This window comes from Typopeltis vanoorti, chromosome 20 (genome assembly GCF_054136105.1).
Source record: "Typopeltis vanoorti isolate ZY-2024b chromosome 20, IOZ_Tvanoo_1.0, whole genome shotgun sequence".
NCBI lineage: Eukaryota > Metazoa > Arthropoda > Arachnida > Uropygi > Thelyphonidae > Typopeltis > Typopeltis vanoorti.
Window position 1 is genome coordinate 1,078,165 of NC_143568.1, and position 23,150 is coordinate 1,101,314.

Below are 23,150 nucleotides of genomic sequence, written 5' to 3' on the forward strand. Positions count from 1 at the left end.
GATAAAGTAAGTAAGTACTCTACAGCATTCATGGTACAATCTCTGGGTATCAAGGCTCTCAGAGATTCTAAGGAATACATCCTCCATGTCATAACATTGCCACGTCTTAGCTGTTTCTGCTGGATATGACACCACATTGATTCCTTTCTCCACATTTTCACCTACCATTCACATGGCATAATTGAAAACAAGATTCATCTGAAAATACAAAATTTTTTAGTCTTTTAAGGTCCAATAATGTCCCAGATGCAAACTGCAGATGTAATTGAAGATCAGACCTAAGCTTGAGAAACTAAACTGAGTGCCGACTTTGTAGGCCCAAAGAGAAAAATTTCAACTACAGTCTGGAAAACACTCGTCAGCCCTCTGGTTAAATTCCATGGTTAGCCATACCATAGTTTTTCACCTATGTAATTGCACAAGACAGGACAAACTACATTCATCATGAGCACTGATGAGCTATATCATTGATCTGGCATTCCGCACCTAAGAATATAAACTACACACTCTGGGGACAGTCTACAGTATGGATTCTGGATACTGCCACCCTTCAACCAGTATCCTGCAAATCACACTATGTTTTTTGGTCTATCAGATAACTTTGAATAAACAGTATGTCACGCATCTGCAGTATCATGCATACTGAACTTCAGTGATACAACTGCCACCTGGTGATGTGGAATGACTGACTGTGGGAAAAAAAGGCTGGTCATAATATTTTGATTGGATAGTGCACAGTTGTGAAGCTACTTATGAAATGTAAAATGTTATATGTTAAGCATATAAAAAAGAATGTAAAATATTGGCAATTAATTCATTTTGGTCTGCTGTTGTAAAAACTATACAACAAGGCCTGAAAAATTTTTTTAGAATTTGCCTTTATATTGTATTTTCAACTGTTCGACACAGCAAACTGAACGGCATGTTCTGGAGTATAAGCAAACAGTTATAGCCGGCATCCTGTTAAAGCCTGGCACTAGTAAAGCATCCTACCCCATCTTATCATCCTCGCAGATAAAGAATCTGCACAATTAATATTATTATTATGAATGCTTATCCAAGACTCATCAAAGGAGGACTAATTTAGTTGGTCATACTTAAATACAAATCGTCTCTCTCCTTTTACAAATCCAGTGAGATGCACTCGCAACCTCTAACAGCAGCCCACTCTGTACATTCATCACTCATCATGGAAAAAAAAAACTTCACATTTCCTAATCACAAACAAGCCAAATTCTAGAGTGACCGGAGGTCCTACCTCTGACAGCAATAAGCTGCAAAATCTCACCCCCTCTCTCTCTCTCTCTCTATATATATATATATGCATTGTAAGCTCACTTTAGTTAACTTTATGTTTTTATCATATCTCCTTCATCTGCTCATTTCTCAAATTATGAAAAGATTTCCTAATTTTATCCTTACATCGATAATTCCATAGGCAAGTTATCATCTTAGTGACTTGTCAGTGGAGCTGTCCAATTTATTCCACATCACTACGAAACCAAACGAAAATATTCATTTGGTTCCATTTAACAATATCTTCATCATCATCATCAAATTCCTGCCATGTACCCTCAAGGGGGTGTACAGGATATGATAGTACTACATGAAACATTTACATCATTACTAACTTACTATCTACAATTTTCCTCCAAATCAGTCTGTTACTTGTCAAGACTCCAACATTATCAGATCTTATATTTCTATCGTCTAAGGCACGTTGTATGGTATCAATCCACCTATATCTTGGTCTTCCTCTGGATCGTTTTCCTGCCAACCTGGCAGAGAACACTTGTTTTGCTAACAATATCTTTTAAAGACAAAACTGGAAATAGACTTCCAGTAACTCTGTTTCCTGTCAGATCTGTTAGATATGATAAAGTCAAAATCTTATAAGCAGTGTTCTTACAAATTGCTTTTTTTTTTTTTTCATTTAGACCCAATTTCAGCTTTGACCTGTGTCTTTTTCTCATATGGTGGATAGGAGGAAAAGAGTTGTATGATAGAGATGTTTAAGTTAGTGAGAGGATTTTACTGGATTAATCCAGAGGGGATTATAAAAAGAGTAGAATGGGAGAGGGAAAGAATCAGAGGTCATCTCTGGAAGTTATGTAAAAGTGTGGCAAAGAGGAGTGGGAGGAGATTTTTTACATGGAAAATTATCAGTGAATGGAATGCATTACCACAATGTGTTATTAATGCAAGGAATGTTAAGGATTTTAAGATTCTATGATAAATATGTTGTAAATTGAATGAACCTCCCACAATGAGTCTACCGACTCCATGGAGGGTTAATAATAATAATATGTTAGAAATTGTGAAATTCGACTCAATCTGGGTATGCTAATAAGCAATATGCATTAATCAGAAAAAATTGTAATAGAAACAGTTTGCGATTTTTACTTTATATGCAAATAAGCATTATGAAATTAAATGTTACAGTCAGTACTTAAAATATCTCAACTGATCCCAAATCAAGCATATTGTTTCACTACTAAAAAAATTTAACAAGTTTAACAACAGTAAGGATCTTGCAGGCAGAGATGCCGAAACATTTGCCATCACTAATGACCTTACACAACTAGTCAAGATGTCAACCAGAATACCAGATAACCCAAACCACTCCCCAAACACCCTAGATCTCTTCCTCACCAATGACCCCTCCAAATCCACAGTGAAAGTAGTAAGCCCTGGGCCATTCCGACCACAACCTAGTGCTTATCTCCTCCCCCATGCAACGTTTACACAGACACTCCCACACAAGAGTAGTTTGGCACTATAACAGTGCCAAGTGGGACAACCTCTGCAATTTTTATGCCGCATTTCCATGGTTGGATTATTGCTTCCGGCCTTCTAACCCAAACATATGCACTGAGCTTATTGCTAAAGTAATTCTCACCGGCATGAATACAGACATTCCACACAGCACCCTGAACTGCCATTCCCTAACGAAACCCTGGTTCTCCAAAAGATGTGCCAAGGCTGTAGAGATTAAACACCAGACATACCACAACTGGCTGAAATCAAGAACCCCCATCCTCCTTCAAAGCTTACACCGAAGCCCGTAATAAATGCAAAAAAACAATCAACACTACATGCACTACATGTAATACATGCAAAACAAAAGAGCAAAAAGCAGGAAACTAGAAGCCTGTCCAAACGGCAGCCTAGCCTTTTGGTCTCTCGCCAAAGTAATTGGCCGTAATTTCTGCCCAACACTATTCCCACCCCGATGGCTCTACTGCATCATCACCCACAGAAAAAGACAATCTTCTAACCTCATACTTTGCTTCAAATACATGCATAACTGACAATGGTAAATGTCCCCCCCCCCCCAACCATTCCAGACACCCAACATACAATGCCCCCCCCATATCCTTTTGCCAGGATGAGATCTGAAAAATACTGTCCAAATGAGACACAAAAAAGTCTCCTGGCCCCGATGGCATTCCCCCAATTGTTCTGAAAGTTTGTGCTCCAGAACTGACCCTTATCCTATGTCACCTATACATACTCTCCTACTCCACTGGTATCTATCCCACAAACTGGAAATTGGCCTATATTCAGCCCATCCCCAAGAAGGGTGACAAGTCACTGCCTTTCAAATTACTGTCCTACCTCGCTTACCTCAGTCCTGTCAAAGGTAATGGAAAAAATCATCAATTCCCAACTCCTACACTATCTTGAAGACCTCACCAAATAAATGACAGCCAGTATGGATTCTGCCAATGTCGATCAACAGGCGATCTACTCACATACATCACCCATCTCTGGACGAAGGCTATGGAGAGGTTTGGCGAATCTCAAGTGGTTGCACTAGATATCTCCAAAGCCTTTGATCGGGTCTGGCATAAAGGCTTACTAGGCAAACTACCATCATTCGGTCTGACCCAGGGTTTCTGTAGGTGGATCGCTCAAGACATTACTTCACCCCCGAACAGCTATTAACATTATACAAGTCACAAATCCGCCCAACTATTGAATACTGCTCTCACATATGGGGTGGGGCCCCAAAAAGCTCTCTCAAAATGCTCGACTCAATACAAAGGAGAGCAATTAGACTTATCAATGATCCATCCCTTACCAACTCCCTCTGCCCTCTTTCACACAGACGTATGGTCTCTGCAGTATGTATATTCTACAAATATTTCCATGGGAAATGCTCATCAGATATATCATCATAATTCCTCCGCTTAGTACTAAACTCACTGGAACACGTACAGCTGCTGCACATCCTTTCACAGTTCACCTAGAAACAAACAGAACAAGTTTCTTTTCCTCCTCCTTCATCCCTGCAACTGCTGCACTGTGGAACAGTCTCCCACCTGCTGTGTTTCCCAAGGAATACAATTTAAAGTCATTCAAATCAAATGTAAACAAATTCCTCCTTTCCCAACCCACCATCCATACACAGTACTAATGTACCATAGGTTGACCAACCAACCTCCTGTGTATGGGCTCAACAAATAGTGATTAAATACAATCAGACTACATCAACTTTTCAAACTAACTCAAGAACACTTTCTTTCCAGTGAAACTACTAAAAATCATTTTACCAATGGGGAGTGTAAAAAAAAGTTTAAATGCATGTTCAAAACTGGCTGTTAAGGTAGAATAACTAACTAGGTCAATAACAATAACAAAGGTTCAAGACTGAGTTCAATGGCATAGGATGTGAATTTCTTGCTGTAAAATATCTTGCACAGAATAAATCCTTATAAACAACTACACAATTCTTTATCTTCATTAAGGAATTAGCAACTAACTTTCAATGTGAATATTTAGCAGAAAGAAAACTGGACAGCATGAAGCTGCTCATTTGTTTTTAAATCATGAAACTGATATACATCAAATTTTTTTACCATGAATAAACCAGAATTAAGAAAATGCATTTCTTTTAGTCCAGAAAAAGAACCTCTAAAAACTTGTTTTACAGTATGGCGCAAACAGTATTGAACTTCGACACTGCCTCAGTAAACACAGTATGAGATATACTGTTTGAATGCATGCCCGTTAATAGAAGAGCAGATGTAGAGTCTGCAGCATTACATTTAGCTGTAGCAATGGTGTTGATGTTGAAAGAAGAGATGTTTATTGTTGCTCATTATTTTCGTTCATATGAAGTTTGGTAAAGCAAATGGTCCAAGCCTGTCGTGACGTGTTCTCTTGACGTTCGAATCCGCCACCTTGCTAAAAGTCACTTTCACCTAAATAAACACAACTAATTGTAAATTGATCACTAATCCAAGGGTAGAGAAATTTCTATTATACTGCGCCACTCTATCCTCAGATATGTCTATATGAAATAGTACGATCAATTCAAAGTTAGTTAGCAGTCTTTTCATTCATTCAGGCCGAAGTATTTATTTTCTTTCTGGGATTCCCGCTAGATTCGAATTTTTGTGAACGGTGCAGTAAAAAGAAATTCAGGCAAACACAATATTTAAATTAACAAACAAAACATTTAATATATGGTTATATAACAAATACATGAATTCCACTTCTAAATATGACAACTCAGTCAAGTTAGTACATCAGGCCACGTCATTCATAGTAATTCAATCTTCCAAACTTTCACATACAAATTCACAGTTTCAGAATCACAAAGTTTCTTTACTCAATTTATTACAATAGAATTTCTTATTTAATCAGTTTCTATGTATCTCTCAGCTACACTCTATGATTAACTCATAACAGGCACTAACCACGGTAGATATCATTTCAATGTAACTATATTTTCAACTCTCAGCCTCGATGATATGCTACAGTTAACGTTAGAAACAGCGCAACGGAACTAATACTTAAATCTTCATACACCGAAATAAACTAATATGACTGTCCTTACCAGAAATAATCTTCAGTACTTCCAATATTTTGTGAGCACACTTTCAAATTATATTTATTACACTTGCAAAACACATTTATAAGAATTCTCCAAGGTTATAACTAAAACATTATTAATCGCGCTTTATAACTCCAGACAACAACTATAGGGTACATTAATTATTCTTGTTTATCACTCATCAACTAGTAAAACTCTGTACAATTCCTTTTATGGTAGTATAGAAATAAGTCGTAATTCTAGACTGACTGGATTTATTCAGAATTCTTCATTGAATGTCCAGTTCTCTAAATTATCCGATTACGGCATTAATTTCCTTTTATTACCACTGCTGATTTTGCTTTCAGCCAACTATAAGATTCACTTATAAAAAAAATATCCACTCAACTCCTACCCTTAAGAACCTTTTATTTACTTCTCTAGTTTACCCCCTTGCTACCTTTTAGTTCCAAAATTCCGTTCCGACTCCTTCTACTACGTATATATTTTCTCTTCTTCTTCTGCCCACGCTCCCTTCACTCGCGCACGTTTATTTCACACGTCTCTATGACAACCGATAAACGTAAACATTCTCGCGAATGTTACATTAGGCTATACAACTACATTCAGTTATTACATAACGTTAAACTTTCATAAAAAGAATAAATAGAATATTTGCGTTTCAATAAATGCGTAGTTAAATTACAAATATAAGTTCTTACAATATTGACATAACAATAAATAAATATCTTAATATTATTTAATACAGAATCTATTTACCATTAACACATTTCTTTGATTAAGCAATTAAATATTTGACATAATTAAGGTAGTTATATGATATCAATTATAATTTATGTTATTTACATTAAATAATATTTACAAATATAGTTCTTGTGATGGAAAATCATGTTGGATTCTGAATCAAATAACATTTATTCTATTTTCTACATAATTAGAATCCAACAAAGGCTTACTCTTCCTTTGAAAAATTTTTCTTTAAAGAAAAATTTTTCACTCTAAACCTTTAGGTGGTGGAATCAGACTTCTACTACCTTTTTTCTGGGTCTTAGGTTATACCTTGTTTGGATGAAACTCCGTCCTGTGTTTTCTACAACGCATGTATTATCTTCTCCGTCTTTACTTAGATTCTCACTGTCATTACATTTGACTGTAACATATCTTCTATTTTGGTAATTCATTCTTCTAGTCTTCCTTCTGTAATTATTTAAGTCCTTGTAATTGTTTCCTCTTCTCATATTTTCAGTTCTAATATGCAAAGCTGGTACCTTAGTAAATTTAATCTCAGCTGGTAATTGATTCTCAGTAGAAATTTCTTGCTCAGAATCAGATACTTGAAGTTTTGATGTCAAGTCAGTGTCAAGTTGAATAACAGGCTGATCAAGTATGGTAGAGCTTAAATCAGTATTTTTCACAGTTTGTTTATCCACAGATGATTGCATTTCATTAGGTTGTTCTTCTTGATTAGGCACACAAAATCTTCCTGTTAGTTGCCTTGTTCCTGTGCATTCAGACTTATTGTTTCTTTTAACACGTATTCTTCTATTCATTATGGATATTTGACCTCTGGAAAAGTCACAAGAGAAGTGATGCTTCTCCATAAAATTTGTTCCTAATATTATGTGAGCATTTAAGCTAGGAGAGAAAGGGACTATCAGTAGATCTTGATATACACCGAGGTTGATGCCAGGTATATAAATTTGTGCACGAACTTTTTCATATGCTGTAGATCTCGAATTAGAAAGAGTGGAAATTCTTACAGGTCTCCTTAAATTGGTGACATCTTTCCATAATTTATCTCTTAACTTTAGGAAATGATGCTTACTGATGATTGAGGCATTACAACCTGTGTCAAATAGAATGTTACAATTATGACCTTTGACACATCCTGTAACCTTCATCATTAACTCTCTTGATCTAGGGAAATTTTGAGCTTTATTATATGTTCTGTGAGAAATATGTCCAAAATTAGAGTTCCTTCTGCTGTTAGAGTAGTTTCTTTTATTAAAGTAGCAATTCCTAGCGATGTGACCAATCTTGTTGCAATTAAAACATTTAGGAGGATCTCCATCATCTCTGAGAAATTTTCTCCTTGTCTGAGGTTGAGGATCAATGGGAATTTGCTGTCAAACATTCTCCAGGGCTTCCACTACTCTATTCAATTTAGCCAATATTGGTTTATTTTGCTTCTCAACCTCCAGTTTGACAACTTTACTAATATGTTCTGCTGTGGGATTGAAATTTTCTTGAAATCCTACAGTCATTTCTGTCAATTTTTTTATTACTTCATCTAATTTATTCTTCATTGGCTGTTGCAATTTTTCTACTTCCTGGTGAACAATGTCTTTTACTTCCTTGAATAATTTCTTGTTGGTTTGTTCTTTTGTGTCGGACATGCAGTTATGATCAATAGGATTCTCTCTAATGATTTTCCTTTCATCTTCTTTCTTTCTATTCTCTTTTGAGGATTTATTTACTCCTATGGAACAATCAGTTGTTTCTACTATGTTTACAAGTCCAATATTGGATGAAGGGCAAAGGTCTCCAATCATCTGTTCCTTTTCCTTGACAGCTACAAGACATTCCTCTAGTGAGGTTATCTTCTTCTTATAGGCTGTCTCCTTCAGTTCTTGTCTGACACCTTGTCTAAATTGTTGATAGACTGCCCAATCCAAATGAGGTTTGTCTTCATTGGATACATTTAAACTTTCAGAGAGAGTTAGTAACTGATTGTAGAAATCACCAACACATTCTTTGTCCTTTTGTATAATCCTCTGTAGCTTCCACAAATTTGGTCCAACACTCCTGCGTTTACAAAATTGTGATAGTAAGACTTCTTTAAACTTTTTGTAGTCAAATGTTTCTTTAAGTATAGGAGATGAAAAAAAATATGTCTTAGCTTTACCAACTAGTTTGTTTCTAAGTAATACCAACAACTGAAAGTCTGTCCAACCTGCTGTTTCTCTAAGTTTCTCAATATAAGTAAAAAAAGATAACACATCATCAGAGTCTTCTCCTGAAAATTGGGGAATTACTTGTTGGGGATTCATACTTCTAAAAAATTCACTGTCTTCCATCTCTGAATTTGAAGTAACAGCCATAGTGAAAATTGGAGTATTAATTCAAATAATATAATCCTTTAATTTCAAAAAAAAAAAACTTTATCTTTGCCTGATTTCTGATTACAACCAGTTCATTGTGATCTATTCAATTTTACTTTCTAAATTTTCAGGGAGCAATTCCACAATTATTATTACAAAGCTAAATTCAATCTCTTAATTTACAGCTGTTAAATTACTTTCTATCAATTAAATCACATCCTGCCAACTGCGCCATTTTGTCGTGACGTGTTCTCTTGACGTTCGAATCCGCCACCTTGCTAAAAGTCACTTTCACCTAAATAAACACAACTAATTGTAAATTGATCACTAATCCAAGGGTAGAGAAATTTCTATTATACTGCGCCACTCTATCCTTAGATAAGTCTATATGAAATAGTACGATCAATTCAAAGTTAGTTAGCAGTCTTTTCATTCATTCAGGCCGAAGTATTTATTTTCTTTCTGGGATTCCCGCTAGATTTGAATTTTTGTGAACGGTGCAGTAAAAAGAAATTCAGGCAAACACAATATTTAAATTAACAAACAAAACATTTAATATATGGTTATATAACAAATACATGAATTCCACTTCTAAATATGACAACTCAGTCAAGTTAGTACATCAGGCCACGTCATTCATATTAATTCAATCTTCCAAACTTTCACATACAAATTCACAGTTTCAGAATCACAAAGTTTCTTTACTCAATTTATTACAATAGAATTTCTTATTTAATCAGTTTCTATGTATCTCTCAGCTACACTCTATGATTAACTCATAACAGGCACTAACCACGGTAGATATCATTTCAATGTAACTATATTTTCAACTCTCAGCCTCGATGATATGCTACAGTTAACGTTAGAAACAGCGCAACGGAACTAATACTTAAATCTTCATACACCGAAATAAACTAATATGACTGTCCTTACCAGAAATAATCTTCAGTACTTCCAATATTTTGTGAGCACACTTTCAAATTATATTTATTACACTTGCAAAACACATTTATAAGAATTCTCCAAGGTTATAACTAAAACATTATTAATCACGCTTTATAACTCCAGACAACAACTATAGGGTACATTAATTATTCTTGTTTATCACTCATCAACTAGTTAAACTCCGTACAATTCCTTTTATGGTAGTATAGAAATAAGTCGTAATTCTAGACTGACTGGATTTATTCAGAATTCTTCATTGAATGTCCAGTTCTCTAAATTATCCGATTACGGCATTAATTTCCTTTTATTACCACTGCTGATTTTGCTTTCAGCCAACTATAAGATTCACTTATAAAAAAAATATCCACTCAACCCCTACCCTTAAGAACCTTTTATTTACTTCTACTTCTCTAGTTTACCCCCTTGCTACCTTTTAGTTCCAAAATTCCGTTCCGACTCCTTCTACTACGTATATATTTTCTCTTCTTCTTCTGCCCACGCTCCCTTCACTCGTGCACGTTTATTTCACGCGTCTCTATGACAACCGATAAATGTAAACATTCTCGCGAATGTTACATTAGGCTATACAACTACATTCAGTTATTACATAACGTTAAACTTTCACAAAAAGAATAAATAGAATATTTGCGTTTCAATAAATGCGTAGTTAAATTACAAATATAAGTTCTTACAATATTGACATAACAATAAATAAATAGCTTAATAATATTTAATACAGAATCTATTTACCATTAACACATTTCTTTGATTAAGCAATTAAATATTTGACATAATTAAGGTAGTTATATGATATCAATTATAATTTATGTTATTTACATTAAATAATATTTACAAATATAGTTCTTGTGACGGAAAATCATGTTGGATTCTGAATCAAATAACATTTATTCTATTTTCTACATAATTAGAATCCAACAAAGCCTACATCATGTTTGTGAGCAGATTGACATTTCTGTAAGTATGCCCCAAGCAATATGTCATCATTGCCTTAATCAAGAGGTTCTGACATTGCAGAAGTATTCAGCTGCAATGCAAAGGGCATTTGGGGAGACCATGAACTGTTAACACAACCGAGAATCACAAGTGTGTACTAGAGCAAGTGTTACAGTCTCTGAAACACAGTTAGTTGGGATAATACTGAGACAGTCACTATGAAGAATCCTTAAGAAGCCAGGTGCCTTTTCATACATATTCAGGTGGGTCAGTGTGTAAGAGCAATGGATTATACTGTACAGCAGGAATACTGCACATGCATGCATGCTGGCCCATATCTATAAAAATTCATCCTTCCTCCATAACGTCTAGTTCTCAGTACATTTCCATCCAAACAGACGAACCTCAGATTTCTTATTCACATAAATAATTACGTGAATACAACAGTGAATACAACTGAATTTTCTCTAAATCACAAACGATTAATGTATTAATTACTTGAATAGTACTTACTTTTCTTTAAACCATTTACTGTCTTCAAGAAAATATGCCCATATTTGATGCCTTCCAGCCATTGCAATATATAAGACATCGGTTTCACTTACGTCAGATCCTGAAGATTCAAATGTTTATGTTTATATATTTTTTAAATAAATTTCACAAAATACTGTAATAATGAAAGAAATACAAGTCAAATGTACATTTAGATGTCAGGTGCTAGGAAAAACAAAGTAATTTCAAATACTTTTCACCCAACTCTGCCTTCTGATTCAACACATTCCAAAGCCACCTTAACCAATATAATCTTATTCAATTTATTCAAAAAATATTGAAAATAACAATAGTAATATTATATATATATATATATATATATATATTATTATCACTGATGCTCTTATCACATGCCTCTCTTCAAACAATCATCACTTTCGGTCTACTGTAAATCCACCACCAGAGGATTCTGCATTAATGCTTCATTCCACCAAGAGCTTGATAAAATATTAAGCACAATTAAACAATACAGACAGAACTAGGTCAGAGGTCCCACCTGGCGTGCTCACAATAAAAGCAATGATCTAATTAAAAATATACCCCATTGAACTGAAGAAAACTGTACAATCAAAACACCCATTAGTAGCTAGGATATATGGAGTACCAAAAATTCATAAGAAAGATACTCCTTTAAGACCGATAGTGGACGGAAGAGACTCTCCAACCTCAAATCTTGCAAAACACCTCACTAATATGATTTTACCACACATAGGAAAAACAACATCATTCATTAAGAACAGTGCACATTTTATTGAGAAGGTAAAGGATACATACATAGAACCTTCAGACATCTTGGCAAGTTTGGATGTAGTCAGCCTCTTTATAAATGTTCCCAGAAATGAAACAGTGAATCTCCTTGAAGACTTTTTCCACCGGACATTGTAGAACTATATAAACATTGCATAAAAAATACGTTTTTCATGTATCAAGACAAATTTTGGGAACAAAAAGAAGGACTGGCAATTACGAAGGATGGTTACAGCATTGCCATTTATCACCCAAGCTTCCAACCGGTTTCGACCTTTATTGAGGTCTCATCAGTGGGAGCCAGACCTAGAGGTGGTGATACCAATGTGGAAGCAAAGAAGAAGTCATATTCACCTATACAAGTTGCCAAAAGGTGTCTCACCTTATTATTAAATTACTATAGATTAAGAGAAAGATGTTGAAAGTTTTTTCACACTTGGTTAGACTATAATAAATTTAGTTTAATCCTTTATCCAAGTGTAAGCAAACAAAGTTTGCACCTGAAGTATCTTCTGGACTGAGGCAACTCGTGGTAAAGGTAAACCAAGCTCTCATCACTTATCTTAGTATCTCCCATAATGCAAAGCAAATCTCCTTGTGGGCACAAACTTTGTTTGCTTACACTGGATAAAGGGTTAAACTAAATTTATTATAGTTTAACCAAGTGGAAAAAACTTCCAACATCTTTCTCTAAATCCAGAGTAATTTAATAATAAGGATTAATAATAATGAGACACCTTTTGGCAACTTGTATAGGTAAATATGACTTCTCCTTTGCTTCCACATTGGTATCACCACCTCTGGGTCTCGCTCCCACTGACGAGACCTCAATAAAGGTCGAAACTGGTCTGTGGCCTTTTCCTTAATGCATAGCATTATACATGTCCGCAAGGAGATGTGCTTTGCATTATGGGAGATACTAAGATAAGGAGTGATGAGAGCTTGGTCCACGTTTACCACAAGATGCCTTAATCCTGAAGATACTTCAGGTGCAAACTTTGTTAGCTTACACTTGGATAAAGGATTAAACTAAATTTATTATAGTCTAACCAAGTGGGAAAAAACTTCCAAAATCTTTCCTCTGTTATCCATTTTTTCAACTGTTCTGTGCATAACATCATGTTGGTCTTACTATTTTAAATAATCCATTGTTCATATTCTACATTGTATTCAAACTGCTTGATGCCACTGATGATCTGTAATTTTCCTGTTAAGATGTTTGGCGATTAAAATTTATTATTCACTATTTTCACTGTGTTAATTTGTTAACACAACCATTTATTTATTTAGATTAAGTTGGTTTTTTTAAATCTGTTGCTAATTCCAAAAAAAAAGAAAAAAAAGAAAAGTTTTTTCAAGTTTGTATTTGCTATAGTGAAGTGAAGTATAGTAGTTTTTCCTATTTGATTGTGCAAGGCATCCAAGACATGGTCAGCTAGACCAGGCTGACCATAGTTTTTTTAGAATAAACAACAAATTTAAAAACCAAACCTGTTTAAAAGAATTTTCTTTTTTAAAGGTGTTTTAATTGTACAGTTCTTTCTGAAGGTTGGCTTAAAGGAGCAAATTGACCTAGTTCTAAAAGAAAGATTCCGGTATTGCGACCACATGTTTATTAAGATAAATTAAAATAAACAAACCCAACAAGTTTCGTATATCGTTTGACTTACATCTTCAGGGGTTAAAGGTAACTAAAAGTTTAAACACAAGAAATGAGAAATTACTCAAAATAGTCCATTCTATGATGTTATGGCTGTCTAACCATTCATTAAATTAAAAAATTCGAATTCAGAATCTGTGCATGCTAAGTTTGAACAATGCTGGATGTTGTCACGTTCCGTTGTTCACGTTCACACTGTCCGAGGTCTGACTTAGGTATATTTTTTATCAATGCTGACCAAACTTGGTGTAGAATTAGGCCCTGGTTTTTGTTGCATTGCGTTTGAATTCTAAGCATATTAGCAGCTTTTTTAAATTTCCTTGTGAAACAGTTTTTTTTCAATATAAGACATGTTTGTTTTAGGCCAGAGTACATTATGGCCGGTGGAAATTGTGTAGGATGCTAGGCCTGATTTGTGTTCTCTCCTTTTTTTGCATGTCTTTTTGGTGTTTGTTCATATGAATTTCCCCTGATCTTCCCGTCTGGCCTATGTAGCAGATGCCACAGGAACAATGAATTTTATATACACCTGGTTTTTTTAAAGGGTGATGTGGAGGTTTTGAAGGATGTAGAAATCTTGATATTTTTTCTAGCGGAAGAAAAGCAACTTTAATGTTATGTTTGCTTAGTAATTTGGCCAATTTATCTGTAACATTCTTGATGTATGGTAGCGTGATTGCGTTCTTGAAATCTTGCTTTTGTGAGATGCTTGTAGGAGGTGTGTTGAGGATTTTCTTGATTATCTTAGGTTCAAAACCATTTTTTCTGAGGATCTGTGTTAAATAATGTAATTCCTCATTTCTCTTTTTTTCTGTGCTGGAAATATTGTAAGCTCTATCCCTTAAGGTTTTTACTAAACTTATTTTTTGCCTGGGGTGAGGCCGCATTAAGAAATCAAATCTTCCTGTGTTGGTGGGTTTTCTATAAATGGAGAAAGATAATCTATTATCTTTTTCATTGATTTCTATTAGGATATCAAGAAAATGAAGTTTTTTATGTTCTTCTTGTTCCAAAGTGAATTTTATGTTGTTGTGTAGATTATTAAGATAATCTTTAAAAGCAGTGAGTTCCTCTGTTGTTCCTGGCCATATGATGAAAATATCGTCTACATAACGAAGCCAAATTTTCGTTTTTTTATGATAGTTGTTTAATGCATTATTTTCAAAATTTTCCATATGGGTGGGGGGTAATGAATGGCAATGCTGTATCCTGAAGTTAAATGAGGCACGGTTGTTGCTGTTACCCCTCAGATGACATATGATCAAATGTGCGACTCTGCTCGGTGGTGGGGTGAGCCTGCCACGGGGTAGAGCCAACACTGAGAGTCTTCTCAGTGGCAGGGTGAGCCTGTTACTGAGGGGAACAAAACTGAGTTTTTGGAGTTCGACCTGTACTTGAACATTCAATAATGGTCGAAACTGGTCTGGGTAGTGGCCCTTCCCTTAATGCATAGCATTATACATGTCCACACGGAGATGTGCTTCTTTGCATTATGGAAGATACTAAGATAAGGAGCGATGAGAGCTTGGTCCACCTTTACCATGAGTTGCCTCAGTCCTGAAGATACTTCAGGTGCAAACTTTGTATTTGTATTACACTCGGATAAAGGATTAAACTAAATTTATTATTAGAGGAAAGATTGTATTATTTATGATTTTACTTACCTTTGCAACGAGTTGCCCACTATTGTACTATGTACTAGGACTACTTGCATTGGCTCACGCTAGTATTCGCCGATATTTTTATAGTTTACTATATTCGGCATGAAACTCTCTGAGTTTCTTATTCGGTTTTAAAACAATGTGGGATTTAATATTCTCTTAATTTAAATAGTACTTCTTTTTTTTTTTTCTAACTCTTGTATAGACAACCAAGACAAATCTCATCCACTATTCCATGAACTATCCATTTTATGCTTCCTCTGATCTTTCACCAGAAGGATATTAAAAAAACTCAACAGCCTTGATATTAATAAGTCACTTGCCCCAGATGGTATTCCTCCAATTGTATTAAAAACTTGAATTCCAGAACTAACATCCACTTGGTATCACTTCTTCAAGCTGTCATATCCATCAGCTTGGAAGCAAACTTTCATCCAGTATTTTCCCAAAAAAGGGAGATAAAAGACCACAATTAAAAAATTATTCATCAAATCAAAATTAATGGAAAAGGTCAACAGTCAACTGCTTCACTCCTGGGAACTCACTGAAGAATATCAATGATCACCAATTAGTGATCATTGATATTCTTCATTCTTACTCCACAGCTGTTCACCTAGCTAATCTCACCCACCTTTGGATACAAGCAATGGAAAAATTTGGAGAAACTCAAGTGGTTACTATTCATGTTTCCAAGGCATCTGATCAAGTCAGGCATAGTTAGCCTTTTTACCAAGTTACTATCTTATGGTATTCCTCCTACCCTTTGTGAGTGTGGATAGCCAGCTTCTTCTGTGGTCATTCACTGCAGGTCATAGTAGATCAGGGGTCGCCAAACTTCTTTGACCGTCGACCCCTTCAAGAGTTTCTTGACTTTTTATCGACCCCCTCTATTTTACTATTACGTAATTATGACAGGACAAGCAAAAAAAGATGCTTATGTGAGTTTTTAGATTGTTTATTTTATAGTTACAGTGTTTCTTGTATGCATAATATAGTATATATTATTATATTGGCTTAACGTCAAAGGGATACGTTTTTGTTTTTGACGTCCTTATTAACATTACATATTTGATAGGAGGGATAAATATATATAAAATATAAAATTTAATTTAGATAACAAAATAATAATAATACAATCTTCCTATAGGTATATATAGGATGTACCATGGGCGGGAACCAGGGACATCCATTTATTGGTATATACATCATTTTGGCCTACATGATTGGCCTCTGTAACTATTTTCATGACCTTGCTCCATCTTACAGGTCCTATTCATGTCACTGTTCCCACGATTCACTCTTAATTGCATTGTCATTCAGGATGAAGGTAATCCAAGTTAACCGAATTAAATATTACCCGTACAATGATGTCTTATATTTTTCTATTGACCCCCGAGCCCGAATCGATCCCTGGGGGTCGATATCGACCACTTTGGCGACCACTATAGTAGATGGTTTCCTTCCATCAGATTTTTAAATCAATGTTGGAGTGCCCAGAGCTCTGTGCGTTCACCTATGCTCTCCCTCCAGTACATCAATGATCTTTGACATCTAATTATACTCATAATTTTTCTGATAACAGCAATTTCCATTCCTGTTTTTCATTTCTCAAAACCTTGTAGTTTTTTAGACATCAAGATCTATAACCAATACCTTATACCAATCTCCTTGCCACTTGAGAATCTGGTGAGCTTTAATACCACTAAAATGCAATTTTAGTGGTATTAAAGCTCACAAATGGAAAAAAGACCATGCCTAACTCTTCTTCACTTTTGGCATTCTGCTTGCCAGTCTTCTTAAAGGTTGGTATTCTTTTGTTTCTAAACAATACTCTTTCTTTCTCTTACCCCGCCCCCGTTCAACTCACTCCTGACACTTTATAAATCTAAAATCCACTTGAACTTAGAATACTGTTCTCACATTTGGAGTGGTTCACCTAGGATCCCTCTCTCAGAATGCCAGACTATATTCAGAGGAGAGCTATTCACTTAATTGATGACTCGTCTCTCTCTCTCTCTCACTCACTGACTTCCTCCAGTTACCTTCCATAGATGATGTCATGCTGCATTAAGTATTTTCTCTAAGTATATTTATGGATGATGTCCCACTGAACAAGCCGCTACCATCTCTTCACTTTCTTTAAATCATGTATGAACAGAAACATTTACTGGTCAATCAACACACCCATATACAGTTCAGCTCCAGACTTAGCAAATCAACTTCTCATCCTCTTCCTTCATTCTCTATACCTTTGCTCTTGGGAACAGTCTTTCCCCTATTGTTTCTTGATTACAACCTACAGGTCTTCAAGAAACATATCAACAAATTACTTTTTTCTCTCTCTAATGATTTGCCCACACCCAGCACTGTAATGTCATAGGTCATGGGATCTCTCTCAGGCATAAGGTTGATAAAAAATTAATAACATGTATCCATTCCTATCTTTCTTTCTAGGAAGGATATCATCCTCCAAGGGCCAGAAGCATATAAACACTGCAATAACCATCAAACTAAGTACATTGAAAGAACTGTGATGAAGAATACCACAGTTCTTTCCTTACAAAACTAACAACTGAACAAACTGAATAATTACTAGCACCATCTACAATCCAAACACTGGTAGTGAAAGGCAATTTAAATAACTTACACAGCAATCATTCAAATAGTAACAATAATTCATATTATGAATTTAGGACAACAAAACACCTGTGTTGAAATGATTATTTTACTAATTATTAATAAAATAACACTTGACATTTTGACCCCTGTATTGAGGTCATCATCAGAAGGATACATTGTTATACCCTGATAACAATGTGTTATCAGGGTATAACACATTATAACACCTTGGGGACCTATATCCCACATCTGCTGCCTGCAATGTTAACTTGGTTGAAGGAGATCGTAACAACATGAGGAAAATCGAACAGGAACGGGAATATAAAGAGAAGGAGAAATCTAGAGTAAGAAAGCAAAATGAGAGCAACTGTAATGAAGCTATAAATAAAGTGACAGAATTCCTTTCTGAAACACATGACATCAAATCTATGATAAAAAGAGAAGTAGAACTTCTCCAGAAACCCGTTATGGAGTGTCTAGATAAGGTGATGAGGAAGCTGGAAGCAGTGTCCGTGAAGACCTAAGAGCCTAAAATTGATAACTACTAGGTTGGTTCGCTAGGAGTTTGAGACGATGCAAAGACCTTCATTGACCGATTAGACACCGTCATGAAAAGGCTAGCAGATGTTACCTCCAAAGAATCAGCAACTCCTTCATCAAATCACAGGACCATCAGTGATCTAAGTGATAGAGGAGAGCATACCAGATGCTATATTTGTAAGAAGAGTGGGCATCTTGCTCGCAATTGCTACCAAGGTAGAGGTCGATTTGATAGATATTATAGGGAAGAACCCAGATCCAATATATATGCAAACAGAACATGGAAAAGTGGGCAGGGAAGGAAGAAACGACCTCATGGAATGATGATAAGGGGCATTGCCCATGGAAAGCATTATGATGCTTTATTGGACACTGGATCCCAAACCTCAATTATTTCTGAGGACTACTTTAAGCTGATAGAGCCCTATGTAAAGGATAAGGTTACTTGCCTCAGAGAATCAGTAAGAATATCTGGGATTAATTCCTCCACAACTAGCGCAACAAAGTCGGTGTGTTTAAGAGTGTACCTACCCGAGTTCAGGCTCTGTGTTTGGCATGAGTTTTTGGTCTTATCCAAAGTTTCTCTCCCACACATAAAACTGATTCTAGGGGATGACATCTTGATTAAATATAATTTCAGGTTGATTATGCTAAAAGGGATGTGTATCTCCTTGGAAGGAGGAAATTCTCCAGAGAAAGTCATTATTGAAGTTCTTACAACAAAAAAAAAGGAATTCTTTCAGATATAATCTCCAGAACCATTACTTCTGAATTTGTACCGTTCAGATTGTTATATTATTATTTTCTTCAGGACCTGTTCAGTTCAAGTTGCTATGGAATGTTAAGGGGGGGGGAACACTTCACCAAGTCTTCTTGTAGTGGGATTTTTCTTTGGCTCAAAGCTAAATCTTATACATGATAACTTTAGCAGAGTTTATTGTAGTTTTTTCTTTAATTTATTTATTAATTATAAGTTTGTTTTTTCAATTTTTATTTTATTTTATTTTAATTAATTATCGCTAGAGGTCAGGCTAAGAAAAAGATTAATTAACAGCATAGATTTAATTTACCAGTATAGAGTGCAAGAGCATGTAGCTTGGTTCCCTATACACATGTATCCTTCTGATGATGACCTCAATACAAGGGTCAAAACGTAAAGTGTTATTTTATTAATAATTAGTAAAATAATCATTTCAAGATGTGTTTTGTGTCCCTAAATTTGTAAATATGAATGCTGATCACCATGTAACCTTAAAAGAAAGAGTAGTAACCATAATGATTGCCTAAACTATGCTTTCCCCAAAAATGAATGGTACTGTAATGCTTCAGAATTTATTTGATTCCATTTGTATTCTTAAAATGCCTAAACCACCCGTAACTTGTTTCATGCAAACATGCAACTATTTTTTTTTTAAGATCAGAAAATATGGTTTGTGCCTACTCACAATTCATTTCAGCCAAAAAGTATATTGCTTTTCACATCTCTCCATAGATAAACCCCCACCACTTTTATAGAACTTTCTCCATGCTTTGCAAATCTTTACTAATGACAATGTCTATCACAGTTGACTGTGATAGACATTTATTTGTATTCTGTGAGTGCAATCTCTTGGCAGAGTGTATCATGCACAACATGTGAAAAGGGAATATTTTGCTGCACATCTTTTTACTTTTGGCACTAATTATATCTTTTTACATTGCATGAGACTAGAGGAAGAACTGGAAGACTTGTTCTATCTCTCTGACTAGTTGGAAACAAAAGATATCTTTAATACATAAATAAGCAAATAAGTCAGTTAAAATTTGGTGAAAGTAAAAAATATTGAGTGCTTGTTTCATTTTAATGTTTATTTTACAGCACAACAACTTGTGGATAAAGTGTTTTATGTGCACCCAAGCATATGCATGTCATTTAGGCACTATCAAATTTTACTCAGTGAACTGGAAAGGGTAGAGTTAATGCATACTTTCAAAAAATCGCCATCTAGTGATATAACTAAAATTTATTTTAATCATCAGATCTATTGATCTGAGGAACATCAAAGAGGTTGAGTTCCTTACTTAACTGAATACTTTGTGGTCTAAGACTGATGGCATTAATGAAATCGGGCTATCAGATTCAGATGTAACTGGGATCAAGTGTAAGGGGTATAGCATTTTTAGGAGTGACAGAAGAGATAGGAGAGGTGGAGTACTAATGATATTCGATGACTTGAGTCCAGTTAGGGTAGAAATGCATGAAAGAAATAATGGCAATAATGTCCCAGGTAGCAGTGAGTTTCAGATTATCTGGTGTGGAGGATAACAGAATGGAATATATGTGGTAGGTCTTTGCTACTGATCTGGCAGTTCAGTTGCAGGATACAATGAAATGAATGGCCAAATTACCCTGATGGGCACTAAATGACTGATTATCCAAATGACTGACTGATTATCCAAACATTGACTGGGTAGAAGAGAAATCTCATGATAAGAATGAAACTGAATTTATTTAGTTCTTGTGAGACAACTTTCTCAAGCAGCATGTGAAAGAAAGAACTTGAGGTCAAAGTGTTAGATGTGTTCATAGCATCAGTTTACCTCCAGTTAGTAACAATGATCATGCCATGTTTCCCGGGAAGTAGCTAATTATATTGATATTCTAATTAGGAAAGGTTACATGTTGAACTACAGAGCAGGAAATTATAACCAACTATCCTTGGTCCCATGGTACCAGTTACTGAATAGGAAAGGTATCTTTATCACCAATAAAAATGAAACCAAGAATATAATTCGTACTCTGTAGTTCAACATTGTTACATGTTGAACTACACAATGTTGCGGGAGCCAGACCCAGAAGTGATACTAAGGTTGAAGTAATGCAGAAGTCATATTTCCATATAATCAAGAGAAAAAACTTTCAACATCTATCTCTAATTCAAAGTATTTTAGTAATAAGGTGTAACACCTTTTGACCACTCGTATATGGAAATATGACTTCTGCATTACTTCAACCTTGGTATCACTTCTGGGTCTGGCTCCCACAACATTGTTTGCTTAACTCTAAGATTGCTACAACATTCTGGCCTTGACATTCTTTCCATTAAAATAAGTAAAATTTGGTATATAAAGAAATCTTTAACTTCTTTCACCACAAACTTCCACAGTTCCATACTGACGACAACACTGTCTCATAACTTATTAATGTTTCAAGGATACTCAAACAGGAGAGATCTTGCTTGGAGAATTACACATTACCACTTTAAAGTCAATATCATCAAATGGAGGTACTTTTACATCAGAAATCCAATCTGTAACATCTCTTACCGATTGAAAACAGCAGAACATGTGTTCTACAGCTGCCCTCTTGCTGTATATTGGGACAAGATTATGTAATGTGTTGGAATTACAACAGAACACATTCTTTTGCAGTAACCACCACCTGTCAACAATGGGAAGAGAATTCTGATTTTTATAATTAATGAATTAAAATACCATTTATGGAAACTTAGAAAAAACATGGATTTGAAAACCAGCAATATGACATACAAATGCTTTATAACATTGTATTATAGAAATCTGATTGTTCAGTCAGACAATTTTCGTGTTTAGAAAGAAGAATTCTAGGAGATATCAAATTTTTTGCTAAGTTCAATTATTCAATATTCACTAGGGGAGATAAAATTCTTCTATTTTTACAATGAGAGAAGTTTTTAAATGGTTCCATCATCTACGTTCAATGTGGTCTTATGGTTAATTGCAGGGGATGACTGGAGAGCAATCCCAGCCAAGAAGGACAACTCAAGGCAGTTAACTCAAATAAGGCTAACCACATGGGTATCAGTCATCTTTGCACTTAAGTTTCAACTGGTCTTTTGGTTGTTCATTTGCATGAGACTGAATTGAGGTGAAAAGTGAAAGCTGGCCTGGCTGGCTGAATGGTTAGCGTATTCACTCTCCAGCCAAAAGGCTGTGGGTTCGAATCCCACCGTGGGCATGGATGTTTGTGATTGTCTATGGAAATACCAGTGGTGGACAGTAGGTGGCATTGGTGTAGTTGTGGTTAATTGTAGATGGTGGATTGAGTGGTGGAGACGGAGAGTTGTAGAGTAGATACCCTCCCTCGATGAGTCTTCAGACTCCTGGAGGTGTTACATATTAATAATAATAATAATAAAGGTCAAAACTGGTCTGGGTAGTGGCCCTTCCCATGTTATATTATAGACATGTATAATGCATATTATTATTATACATGTCTGTAAGGATATCTGCATTGCATTATGGGATAGTAAGGCAATTAATTGAAGTCATTAGCTTCTATATAAACAAGTAGCCCAGTCATGAAGTGACCACACACAAACTTTGTTTGCTTACACTTGGATAAAGAATGAAACCAAGAATATAATTTCTTGGCATCTTTAATTTATTGGGTGATATATAGGCTCCCTTGATGAGTCCTTGATTCCCTGTAGATCTCAGATGATGATCATGATGATAATAATAATCCATTTCAAAAGGAAAAAAATCATGGAAACGAGGATGTCATGATA

The 23,150-nt window shown here is 35.3% G+C and overlaps 1 protein-coding gene across 8 annotated transcripts in view; it reads right to left on the reverse strand.

Moving 5' to 3' along the window:
* Positions 1-23,150, reverse strand: part of LOC150095188 (NHL repeat-containing protein 2) — a 239,799-nt gene that overhangs the window by 93,233 nt on the left and 123,416 nt on the right. For all 8 annotated transcript variants that reach the window (XM_090410046.1, XM_090410044.1, XM_090410041.1 and 5 more), the window contains exon 6: positions 11,356-11,455. In XM_090410046.1, coding sequence (XP_090266172.1) covers positions 11,356-11,455 — 100 coding nt within the window. The remainder of the gene's footprint in view (positions 1-11,355; positions 11,456-23,150) is intronic.